At 39.1% G+C, this 12,051-nt stretch overlaps 2 protein-coding genes across 5 annotated transcripts in view; one reads left to right on the forward strand and one right to left on the reverse strand.

The window, feature by feature from the left end:
* The window catches only part of plxnd1 (plexin D1), a 105,897-nt gene extending 100,504 nt beyond the window's left edge, over positions 1 to 5,393 (forward strand). For all 4 annotated transcript variants that reach the window (XM_015394741.1, XM_015394743.1, XM_015394740.1 and 1 more), the window contains exons 34-36: positions 2,345 to 2,485; positions 2,610 to 2,684; positions 4,395 to 5,393. In XM_015394741.1, coding sequence (XP_015250227.1) covers positions 2,345 to 2,485; positions 2,610 to 2,684; positions 4,395 to 4,511 — 333 coding nt within the window. In that variant the 3' untranslated portion in view covers positions 4,512 to 5,393. The remainder of the gene's footprint in view (positions 1 to 2,344; positions 2,486 to 2,609; positions 2,685 to 4,394) is intronic.
* A 1,189-nt stretch (positions 5,394 to 6,582) lies between these two features.
* On the reverse strand, positions 6,583 to 11,887 carry rho (rhodopsin). Its single transcript, XM_015394744.1, has 5 exons — positions 11,190 to 11,887; positions 10,942 to 11,110; positions 10,662 to 10,827; positions 8,127 to 8,366; positions 6,583 to 6,942 (listed from the first exon to the last, which is right to left on the reverse strand). The coding sequence occupies exons 1-5, from the start codon at positions 11,548 to 11,550 to the stop codon at positions 6,817 to 6,819; spliced, it is 1,062 nt and encodes a 353-aa protein (XP_015250230.1). The 5' UTR covers positions 11,551 to 11,887; the 3' UTR covers positions 6,583 to 6,816.
* Between the last annotated feature and the right edge of the window lie 164 nt (positions 11,888 to 12,051).

The following is a 12,051-nucleotide window of genomic DNA, read 5'->3' on the forward strand; positions in this document are numbered from 1 at the left end:
TTTTTTTTTTTTTTTTTTTTTTTTTTTGGTTTATGCAAAAATGAAAAGAAAAGGGGGGGGGGAATATAATATCATAATCCTTACGAATTAAGCCTCTGAAAAACCCTTTCAATCCATCACAACATTAATCTACAAGGATGCAAACATTGTCTATAGACTGCCATTATGGGGAACAGTTGAAATTCAGCTCTTTCATTCAAAAAGGCTAAAAATTAAAGTAAATTTTAAATAAGTAAATTTAAGAATAAGTTAAAGATTACAATTCAATGTCTTTCCCAGTCTTACATAGTGTAACTAATACAGGATTAATTATATTTCAATGTATCAGTTTCAACTTCAAAAATCATAGCTTTGTTCTGAGAAAACTCCAGGCAGTTTCTAAACCTACAACTTTTTAACATAAAAAAGCATTCATTTTATTTCAAGATTATGATACAGAAATTAATAACTGCATTTGTCATTAGCAAAATGATGATGAAGAGATCTTTGGAACAGGTGAGCAATTTGGGAAAGTATATAAAAAAGGCCAAAGAGGATCAAGGATTAATCCTTGAAGAATCCCATATGTTTAATTTTGTTATCATTTATACATTTACTGAGGGTATTTTTCTGAAACGTGGTTGCTTTTAAAACTAGATTGGTAAACACTGAATCAACTGCTTCAAAGACTAATGCATATTTAAATGATGGCACACAACCTTTCGGTCTGAAACTATTACATGTATTCTGTTCTTAGACAGAATATACGTTTGGAAAAATAGGTAATTCATAGTATCCTGCTGTGTGAGCAGCTATGAACAGTTTGTAGTGATTACGAATCATCAGTGTGAAGTAGCCTTTCAAGTATGAAGATATGATAACCTCTGGTGTTAGAATAAGGATAATGGTCAAACAAAGTGCCGACTGCGTATTCTTGCTCAACTTGAGCCTGATTGCATGGAGGTGGGTTTTGCTGTAGACCTAACAGCCGGATTGCAAAGATATTTGAAGCACAGCAAGGAGAAGTTATTATCTGGAGGAGGAGAAAAGAAGCAAGCGCACAGAGGATTGGAGATATATGCAGTGATTGTAAATGTAAGAAAGGCTGGCAAAAAAAATGAAACAGCTGGAGATAGAATACCTTAATTATTATTCAGTAAAGGTATAATGGAATAAAAGAGAAAAAAGATCTTCCTTCAAGTTATTATATTTAAAGTTTTATTAAAACTCAATTAAAGCAGATGCAGCATTAAAATTATTTATATTGTTAAATTATGCCTCAGTTTGATTAATCAGCTTGAACAGCCATTTAATCTTATCAGACTGTCGAAGCTGATTCAAGTTTTTATAATTAAAGCCTTTAAACAAGAAACAAAAGGGGAAAAATTCTAGAACTGACTATTGAAGAGGTCCAGTGACTTTGTCATAGTGTTTTTTATCATTCTTCCTACATGGTTTGAGTCTGTGCCTTCTTAGGCTGAAGGGTCATCATAAACCAATGCAAAGTGATGTCATCATTTTTCCACTGTGATTAGAATTTAGACACTGATGTCTGGGATGCTGCCCAATGATTCCAACATCCAAATCCATTGAGCAAGCTGTGAGTAAGTTAATTAACTAAAGATGAATGTATTATTCAGTTTTGATTAAAAAAAGAGAAAGTCCACCCACTTGTATGTGCTTTTTTGTTTTTATCAAATGCATTTAAGAATAACAAAAAGATCTGATCTGTCCCAGGCCCTAAAATGATTTAAAAATCAACTCAAAAGACCAAAAAACACGTGCGAGAATCTAAGAATACCCAACAATTTGGCCTTCTAGAAGTTTCTTTAGCAGCCATAACTTAAAGTAGTGATGTCCTGTACAATGTCAAGAAGTCTTTCATATACAGTCTTGCTTATTAATTAATTTAGTGAGATGAGCTTCATTGGTATTATAATTAATTGTTTATTAATTGATTATTAATTGTTTTTATTATTCTCGTAGAGACACAGGTTCTCTTTAACAAGAGAGTTTTCCATATAGAAAGTTTCCATTTTGGCAGTGCATACTGGCACTGTGAAATCTTTTGCTTGTTTTGTACAAACTGAATCTCTGAGAAAAGGTCGACTTTCTTTTTACCGTCTGTATTAGTGACACACAATCCTATATTTTTACTCCTCCTTCGCTTCATTTCAGTGCAATTTTAAGTGTGAACTTTTCCATTTGAATAAAGGTGTTGCATCTATTTTAGGGATAAAAATTAAAGTGGCATAAATCTTCAGTGCAAGTGGGTCAAAGCACTGCAGGTGCAAAGCCCTGCAGAGCTACGGTGGCTGCAAAATTAAACGTTTACATCAGGTTTTTGTTTTTTGTTTTATTACAGGATTCACCAACTAACAAGCTGCTGTATGCCAAGGAAATCCCTGAGTACAAGAAGAGAGTACAGTGCTACTACAAGCAGATCCAAGAAATGCCCCCTCTCAGTGAGCAGGAGATGAATGCTCACCTCGCTGAGGAGTCAAGAGTAAGTCAAATATTCAAAGGGTTCCTGCTTGTTTTATCTGTCTGGATCTTCAAAAGCCTGTTATGACACTAAAGTCTCATTTTGGAATTTGATCTGACTTGATATGTTGATGTCTGTCTTGCAGAAATACAGAAATGAGTTTAACACCCATCTGGCCTTGACAGAAATCTACAAATATGCCAAGAGATACAGAAACCAGGTGAGAGATTTGTTCCATTGTTCTCTGTTTTTGTGATCCAAGATGTGGATAAGATGTGTTTGGATGTTCATACTGGCCCTTCTTCACAGCCTCAATGCTTCCGCAGAGCTCACTTGTTGTATTAAGTTTCACTGATAGCTATCAGAGCTTGATGCATCAGTGCTACAGATCTCAGCTGCGATGGGAGATGTAACAGACTGTGGATTGCGTTGCAACTAGTCAATAAATACAAGCATCTAAAAGCTGTTTTTCTTTTGTTAAAAGGGGAAACAATCAGATCTGGGCTCCCATCCAAGCAGTAGCAGCAGGAATTATTCAGTCTGCTCACTCATGTCTTCTGAGCCCACAGATACCTTTCACTTTAAGCAAACAGCGTGTTGTTTACCTTCTCATGAGCCGACACCCCCATCTGCCTAATGGCGCTGTTAAGTTGCCGCTTCATATCTCTCGTTTTGCTTTGAACTAGCCCTTTTCAGGCTCCCGCTGTCCTCCCCCATGATTCCACGCTGCTACGCCTTATTCTGCAGATAGAGGCTTAGTCAGTGGTGACTGTGCCTTCATGGAGCACCCTCACAATAATGCTGCTTAGCTCTGTCATGCTACTGTACTGACGTGGGCCAGGGGCTTAGACTGTGATTCACAGAGCTCTGTGAATGGCCCCTGATTGCCTATTCTTTTGCCCCGGCTCAGTTCGCTCTGCCTGGTAGCACACTGCTGCTAAGAGCCCATAAATCCCACTGACACAGTGACAACTGTTGGGCATGAAAACCAGAGCAGATGTGGGTTTTATAAATATGTGAAGAGCAAGAGCTTTTGTGGTTATAAAGCGTGCATGACGGCAGGGAGAAGAGGCTGAAATACTTCTTTCTTTTCCCTGCTTTCCACTCACAAAAGTATTCATACCCCTGAAGTTTTTATTTTATTTTATTTCCCCTTTATCCTAACACCCATGGATAAAATCCAGGACAGATAATTTTTTAATAGAATCAATGATTTTCTAATTATCTCTTTAAATTCAGCTTTTCTGTAAAGATTTCAAAAGGAGCATTTTTCAATCCATGTTCTGGAAACGGAAAGAGTGGGACAAAACTACAAACCTACAAAGCCTAGACAAGCCATGTGAGGAGGGCAGTAATCATAGAGCCAAGATTGTGGTAACTATGGAGGAGCTACTGAGATTCACCACTCAGGTGGTTAAAAGTCCACTTCACAAATCTGGCATTTTGGTCTCCATGCAAAACATTATTTATGGAAGAAAAGGAAGATTAAATTTCACCCTAAAATATCACATGTGCAGTAGAACATGCTGTAGGAATGTTTTTTTTTTTTATACAGGATTAGGAAAATTAGCCAGAGTGACAGAAATGTTCTTGGTGCTGGATTAATGATAATACTGGAAGAACATTTGGTAGAAGCTACATAAGAGTTGAGACTAGATTGGAAATGTACTTTTCTTTTAGGGCTTCAACTCTAAACACGCAGCCAGGTCCATCATAGAATGGTTAAGATCAAAGAGTTAGCAGCCGTTCAAAAGACACATTGTGGATATAATAAAATGTGAAAAAGGACCAATATTTTCTAAGGCACTGTATGGGGAAGGAGGTGGTAATTTTATTGCATATCTTTCTGTTTACGTAGGCAGATTTGATTGAATTCTCGGCAGCTCCTCATCGTCATTTTTGTTTTGTTTCTTCTATCTTCGCCGATCAGGTGGTGAACGCTCTGGAGGCCAACCCTACTGCACGTCGCACACAGCTGCACCACAAGTTCGAGCAGGTCATTGCTCTTGTGGAGGACAACATCTACGAGTGCTGCAGTGAAGCTTAAAGCTGTCAGTCTCCTCTGCTCCCCACCACTCTTCTTCTGCCAGCTGCCCTCCTCCAAACTACACGGTTTCCAGAGAACGCCACTGAGGAGGAACTGCTCATGTATCTCTCTCCAACTGACTGTTGCAAGAGTGAAAACGGATTTTAATGCTGCCTCTCAAGCGTCATACGCTCACAATGCGTTTCCTAATCTTTTCCCACAACGCAACACAGAATTCCAGCCTAGTTCTGATTTACCTTAGAAGGAATTTGCAGGAGTTCAAAGCGGGAATTTCTGCACAATTAGCCCTGGTGGCCACCTTTAACGCACTGAGCCCTTTTTTTGAAGGGAAGGAGCCTAAGATGCACTGTACTGTAATATAATGTCTATAGCAATATTTATAGATGTGTTATAATGCTTTCAAGTGGCCTGTCCATCAGGATTAGCAGTGCCACAATGGACTCCTCCCATCTCCTAAAGCCTGCAACGATCTCAGGTCTGGCTGAAGATGGGCAACAGACTCCCATTGGTGCTTTGAACATTACGTCCCAATGTGCTCTGCAGGCTGATGACAGGTTGACAAGGAGCAGAGGGAAGGCCATAAAAGACTGCCAACAACTAATTCAGATGTTTTAATGTAGCTCACTGGGAAGAGCTGCATCAGTATAATCAGTGTGCTTGTGAATGGATGTTAGAATCTGATCAATTTAAAGAGGGAAATTTACATTTAAAGGACAAAAATGTGTGAGCTCAATATAATCTGAGGAGAGACTGTAATCGTGATGCCAAATGATTTGTTTGTGAAATAAATTGCAGGAAATTAAGTATTTTAACAGAGTCTAATAATGCGATTTATTATAGCAGCTGGTGAAGAGCAACTCTCTTAAATGCATTACAGGATTTTAACAACATTTGACAGCCATTACAATCTGGCCTTTTACTCAGCCGCCCACAAATTAGCATCTGGAAGTTCTCAGGAAACACTGTACATGTTGTCATGATAAAAAAAAAAAAAAGTGCAGGAAAAGGTGGTGCGGACATTCAGCTTTGTTTTTATTGCAACACACAAATCCTAACCTTTACACAACAAATAACATATCTCTTTATTACATGTACTCTTAACATTTTGGCATTCATTCAGATACATTAACATCTGCAAAACACACACACATACACACAAACTCTATCATTCACTTCCACGGATGGCTGAGACAAAGAAAAGAGTCAACGCTCCCAGATTTATCATCATATACACCAGAGGAGAGAATAATCTGATGCACTAAAAAAAACATTAAACAAACGAATATCTAAATAAATCTAAAGACTTCAAAACTGGTTATTTATAGTGCGTACTTTGGGGATATATACTGAGGCAGTCAGAAATTCATGTGCACACAGTATTGGCATGGATGCAATGTTTGTGCAGGGTGATGAGGCAATGAGTCTTAAGAGTGGAGAGCTCAGCATTTATTCTGGATTTTATTTTTCTCATCCAGACACAGTAAAGAAAAAGAACATTGAGACTTAAATTTAGATAAGAAAAGAAAGGAAAGAAAAGCAAGAAAGAAAGAAAAAATGTCTGTTAACATGGATGCAGAAAAAGGCAACATCTCTAAACTTGACTGAGATGTGTAGGCGTAGAATTTTTTTAGACAGATTTGAGATTGATTTTTTTGACGTAAGTAACAGGAAAAATATTTGGAGTGATGCTCTTCAACCTGAAACATTTTAGTTATGGGTAAGCATGGTGGTGGTAGCGTCTTGCTGAGTGTCTGCTGTTGCATTGCATCAAATCATGAAGCCAAACACACATCAAACTGGCTTTGAAATGTAAAGGACAACTAAAGAGCTAAGCTATTGGCCAAGACCACGGCCCAGTTAAAAAAATAATTGGAAGAAAATGAGGAGTGTATGTAGGAAACCAACCACTTTAACATTTCTGACTGAAAAAATGGTGAAACATGCAGCTAAGATTAAGTCAGAAACTTGTAAATGGCTAATGAAAAAATTACCATTTGTGACCATTGTTGGGGGGGCAGCAGGGGAGCTTGGAATGTGTTCAGTCGAGATGGCAACCCTATAATGCCGGGTTAAAAATCAGCCAGGGCCGCTGAACGCTTTTCATAATTAAACAGGCTTAAAGTGCACATGCTGGCCTTTGATCCAGTCTGTCCCGCTGAAGTTGCAGCCTAAGAGCCAACTGCAGTGAGGAAGAGTGAGGAGGTGAGTCCGGAGGAACCGGCCAATGGAACGTATCGCTGCTCGGTGGTGATGGGTCCCATGGTGAGCGGCAACAGATGGAGCAGATAGAAGAGGAAGTGAGGGGTCAAGCGGGGGCCACCTGGCTGGAGGAGACGGATGAAGTCTGGGTTTTGGAGACTGCGGCGGCTGCCTCATCGTCACCAAATGGGTTCTTTCCACAGCACACGGTGGTGATCATGCAGTTTCTGAACTGGAGGCAGCAGAATCAAACAAATCATTTTTTTCACCTCAGCACATTAGGTGTGTTAAATAAAACAAGACTCCAACATGTATACATTTTCACAGATGCCCAACATTAGACCTTGTTTAGGGTATTCAAATGAGTGTATTTGATCAGGATTAGATTCTTGATCATTTACGAGATTAACATGACAAATTTTGAAGGATTTCTCTTATGCAAACATTTCAATCTTTTTTGTAATGCTTTCTAATTCTGCTTACCTATCTGAATATAGCAGAGGCTTAAGAAACAAATATGGAGAGCAGCCAACAACTTATGGGTGGAAAAACTGTAAAGTTGTTCCCTATTACAGGGGATCTGAGAGTGGTACCAGCATGTTTTACAGTTATATTATTCATGTTCAAGGTTTCTTTAGTGCCAAACACAAATCTTGGCCCAAACCTTGGTCTCATCAGCTCATACAACATATTCTAACGTGTCTTTAGGATATTTTATCTCTGGATGGATGATTTCTGTAGGGGGGGAAATGGTCTTGCAATTCTACTTAGACCAGAAATGTGGAATATACAAAAGATTGTTTTCACATTTAGAACACAATCAGTGCTTGGAAGACGTCCCTGCAGCTCCTCCAGCTTCCTGGCAGCCTCATTTGCCAGTTTGTCACATATTTTCAATGGTCTTAGAAAAATGTCTAGTTTTGTAAAGTTGATACATTTATTTCCAAATGTATGCTTGCCTGCCTTCACTGCAGAAACTCTAAGTATATAATGACTCAGATAATTTATGCTCCTGACCAGGCTGAGAACTTTTTATGATGAGATCATTTTGCTTCTTTACAACCTCTTTGAAACTCTGGTTTCAGCTAAAGTTTGTGAATGTCAGGAAATGTAAAAAGGAAAAAAGAAAATCCAACAAAATGGCCAAACTTTATTACTATTCTAGTATTGTCATAAGTTAGAGGTCTGAACTCAGGGGACTGAATACATTTTCTTCTTGCACTTTACTATAAAGCTAAAAGCTACACATTTATGTAAAATATTTAATTAAAAAGATGGAATCTAACATGTTGGCTATAAAGTAAAAATATCTATTCGCGAAGAACAAATATAAATTGTGTCTGTTCTCTTAACTTTCTGTAGGGGAGTTTGCTTCATTAAAAACATATATTAGACACAATTATTTTCTAGACATACCTGTCTGTTTAGCAGAATGTAGATGACTGGATTATACAGAGCAGCACTTTTGGCAAAAAAGGCTGGTGCTGTCATGAATACTGGTCCAAACTCAATTCCCTGGTTGGCAAAGATGTACCAAGCCACAGTTGCGTAGGGCACCCAGCACACCAGGAAGGAGATCACCATCACTATGACCATGCGTGTCACCTCCTTCTCTGCTCTTTGGGTGGTCTCTGACTCCTGCTGCTGAGCTGCAGCCTAAACACAAACGCACAAAACTTAAATCGGCATTTTAAAATGTGCGAAAAGAAGCCATTTCATTTCATCTAATATTTTTAACAACTAAAAATAAAACCGAGAAAAACCATAATTGTTAATTTGATGCGTTTCCAGGTTCAAGTTAGATGTTTACATGTGTTCCTTATGCAAATGAATGTGAAAATTATGTTTGGAAAACCAGTTAGTTTCCACGATGAAGAGATGTAGCAAATTACATGCTCTGATACCCCGCACCTTCACACTTAACTTAAATGTACAGCTATGCATGGGTGCAAATATGTACGTAGAAAAGATCTACAGGATGGACAAGATCAATGTCACAATGTCAAGACAAATGTTTGAAGGAATCAAAATGAGGCTTTCAAAGCCTAGAACATTGTTCCCACTGTTAAACATGGCAGTGACAGCATGATGCTGAGGATATTATCATCTGGTTTTTACCATAAAGAAGGGAAAATAAATGAGGACCTTAAGATTTTGTATAAACCTGAGCTGAAATTAACAGCTTGATGATCCAACAGAGAATGACCCTAAAGACATTTAAAAAGGCAAATGCTAAGATACCAACATAATCACAACCTCAATGCGTTCATAAATGTATGAACTGAACTTAGGTCATCTCTGTGGCAAGACACCAAATTATTTAATTAAAATGCTAATATACCAAAAACAGATACACTTAATACCAGAAATGGTATTTCTGCCTCCTTTAACAGTACAATGGGTACCGCTGTAAATTCTTTGACAATGGCAGCAATAACATCAAATATTCAAATATGTTATAAACTTTCAATATGACAACATAAGACAAAGAAATTCCTGTCAGTTTGTGCTTTTGAGCTTGTCTCAATTGATACAAACCTTAATCGATAATTTCTTAGATTTGAGAACAAGCTGTATTGTTTATTTCTATTCTTTCCCAGAAAATAAATATTAACACCCCTTTACCGTGTAAGGATGCTGAATACTGATGACATTAAACATAATACTAAATGCAAAGGCTCTGATCTATTAAGATTCCAAGAATCTGAGCTAAATTTCTTGTGTAAACAAAACATTGTACGTCTAGATAGTGTGGGTAATCTAATAAATTTGCATACGTGATTGATAGCAAGCCCCATTTAAATCAGGATTTAGCATTTGTTAGTTGCTACTATGGAGACTTTGGGAGCACCGGGGGGATTTAGTGTGTGTGTCCCAAAAAAAGCCACAATATGCAACAGCATTGTGCACAGATAGAACTAATGTACCCTACCTAGAGAGGATGCAGGTGGAGGAGAGAAAAAGGACCTTCTCTGTTCATGTGAGATGAAAAAAAACAGCACCTACTGACTATAAGCCAGGGGTTGCAAATCGAAATCCTACAAATCTCATAGCGCTGGTGTCCTGTAGCTGTGTCCCTTGCCCTACACACCTAATCAAAATTGCTAAGCTAACTCGTAAGAGTTCTGTTAATGAGCTCATATCTGTTTAAGCAGAGATGCATCTGAAAGGTCCGGGAAATCATCCCTTATGGACTGAATTTTGAAACCTGTGCTGTAAGCATTCTGAGGCAAAAATTAGGCAAATATAATTGCAGATAATGACACTTAATGAAAAAATGAACAATTTATCAAAATTACATGGAAAATATTTGCAAAACCAAAATATTAATGTCATATTTTAATTTGTTTCACAGCTGAAACTGCTAGAGGATTTAGCTGTTTGTAAAATCAGTTTATCTTCAAAAGCAACAGAGACAGTATGTAGCTGTTGCCTCAATAGAATAATAGTTTCAAACTACTAATGCTACACGAACTGAAGGTCAGTTGAGGAGGTTGAATTAGAAAATTTTCTAATTTAAAATGCCTAAATATGGGGTTGGTTCCAAAGAAAGGATAGCATAGGGCATTCAAACCATTTGTAAGAAGAATTACAAACCGAACTACAGTATGTACATTGACGGAGCTTTTTGGAGATTATGCACATTTACAGCATACCTTGAATGATTCCAAATGCATAATTAAACTTTTACTGATATTATGAAGGGCATGACGATCACACAGTCTGGAGGCTGAATGCCCTTTAGCATGAGAACCTCACTACAAGCTGCCACGTTGGCAATCATCTGCCCTCCTGAAGTGTCCTTGAGCCTCTAAATCCCCTTACATCCCCTGAGACTCCATGATGCTCTGCCCTCCTTCAGATGGAGGAAAAAAATCTAACCTGATAATCTATCATATCTTAAAAAAAAACAAAACAAAGAAAAAACAGCATGGATGGTGATATTCTTACCGCTCGCACAGTGCAGAGCAGGCGACTGTAGCAGAAGAAAATGATGAAGAGGGGGATGCAGAAGTGGAGGACGAACATATAGATGACGAATGAGGTGTTGTTGATCTCGGGCTTCGGCGTGTAGTAGTCAATCCCACAGGAACACTGCATGCCCTCTGGGATGTACCTGCATCCACGCACACCAACAGAGCATGCAATTATAACATGACGCAAACATGCATTAATGTAACAAACTACAACAATAAAAGGTGAATATTTCTGCAGGAAAGGCAGACAGTACCGCGACCATCCAAACAGAGGTGGAGCAGCACAGGTCAGGGCCATGACCCAGGAGAACCCCAGTCCAGCAATGGCGTGTTTCTCCTCAAAGCGAAAGTTTGTCATTGGCTTACAGACCACAACATAGCGCTCAACTGCCAAAACTACCAGAGACCAGAGGCCAATCTCCCCTAAGATATTAAATAAGACAATAAGATATGGGTCAGAAATGTTTTACACAGCATTAGTTTTTTTAGGATAGTTTCTCACCTCCTAAGGTGGCAAAGAATCCCTCAATGTTGCAGCCACTGACACCGAGGATGAAGTATCCGTGCAGAGCCGTGTACAGGGTCACCGTGAATCCTCCAATTATCATCAAGAGGTCGGCCACCGCCAGGTTGAGCAGGACGTAGTTGAGCGGGGTTCTCAGCTTTTTGTGCTTGACAGTGACATGAAGGGTGAGGAAGTTAATGGGGAAGGCAGTGATGATGAGGAACAGCATGTATGCAGCCAGAAGAGAGTACTTCCACGGCTCGGCTAGGTAGTACTGAGGGTGCTCAAATGGGCTGCGCACCAACCCAGTCTTATTAGACATGGGTACATAAAAGTTGGGTCCTTCTGTGCCATTCATGGCTGTGTCTGTTGATGATGTCTTTTCTTCTCTCAGAGACCTGGGCAAAAGAGCCTGTGCCTCTCAGAGCAAAGCACAGCTGGGATGTCTTTTGGTGCAGTGGAGGTGGAAATTAGGAGGAAAAATACGGATGGACGGCTGTATCCTGAGGAAATAAGATGTTGTCTGGAGCCCCCCGAGGAGGTGCAGCACCTTTTAATAGTCTGGCTGGATTAGGGACGAGGGATGGAGTGAGGTGTTAGCAGAGATGGAATTAAGACACACTCTCAGAATCCTTGCACACATTAACAAACACACACAGACACACAAGGCATCACAGGGGAACGCTCTGAAAAATACACAGCTCATAAAAGATGTGAAGCATTTTCTCAGTGAGAAGTAAGAACCACGGTTAAATAAACCCATTAATTACTGTCATGTGCATCAGCGCTGCATGAGAATTAGCTGAGAGGACCGAGTGGGAGGGGAGGCGGAGGAACGGTTTGTGATTTCAGCCGTTCA

Source organism: Cyprinodon variegatus, unplaced genomic scaffold (genome assembly GCF_000732505.1).
Source record: "Cyprinodon variegatus isolate N-32 unplaced genomic scaffold, C_variegatus-1.0 Scaffold706, whole genome shotgun sequence".
Taxonomy (NCBI): domain Eukaryota; kingdom Metazoa; phylum Chordata; class Actinopteri; order Cyprinodontiformes; family Cyprinodontidae; genus Cyprinodon; species Cyprinodon variegatus.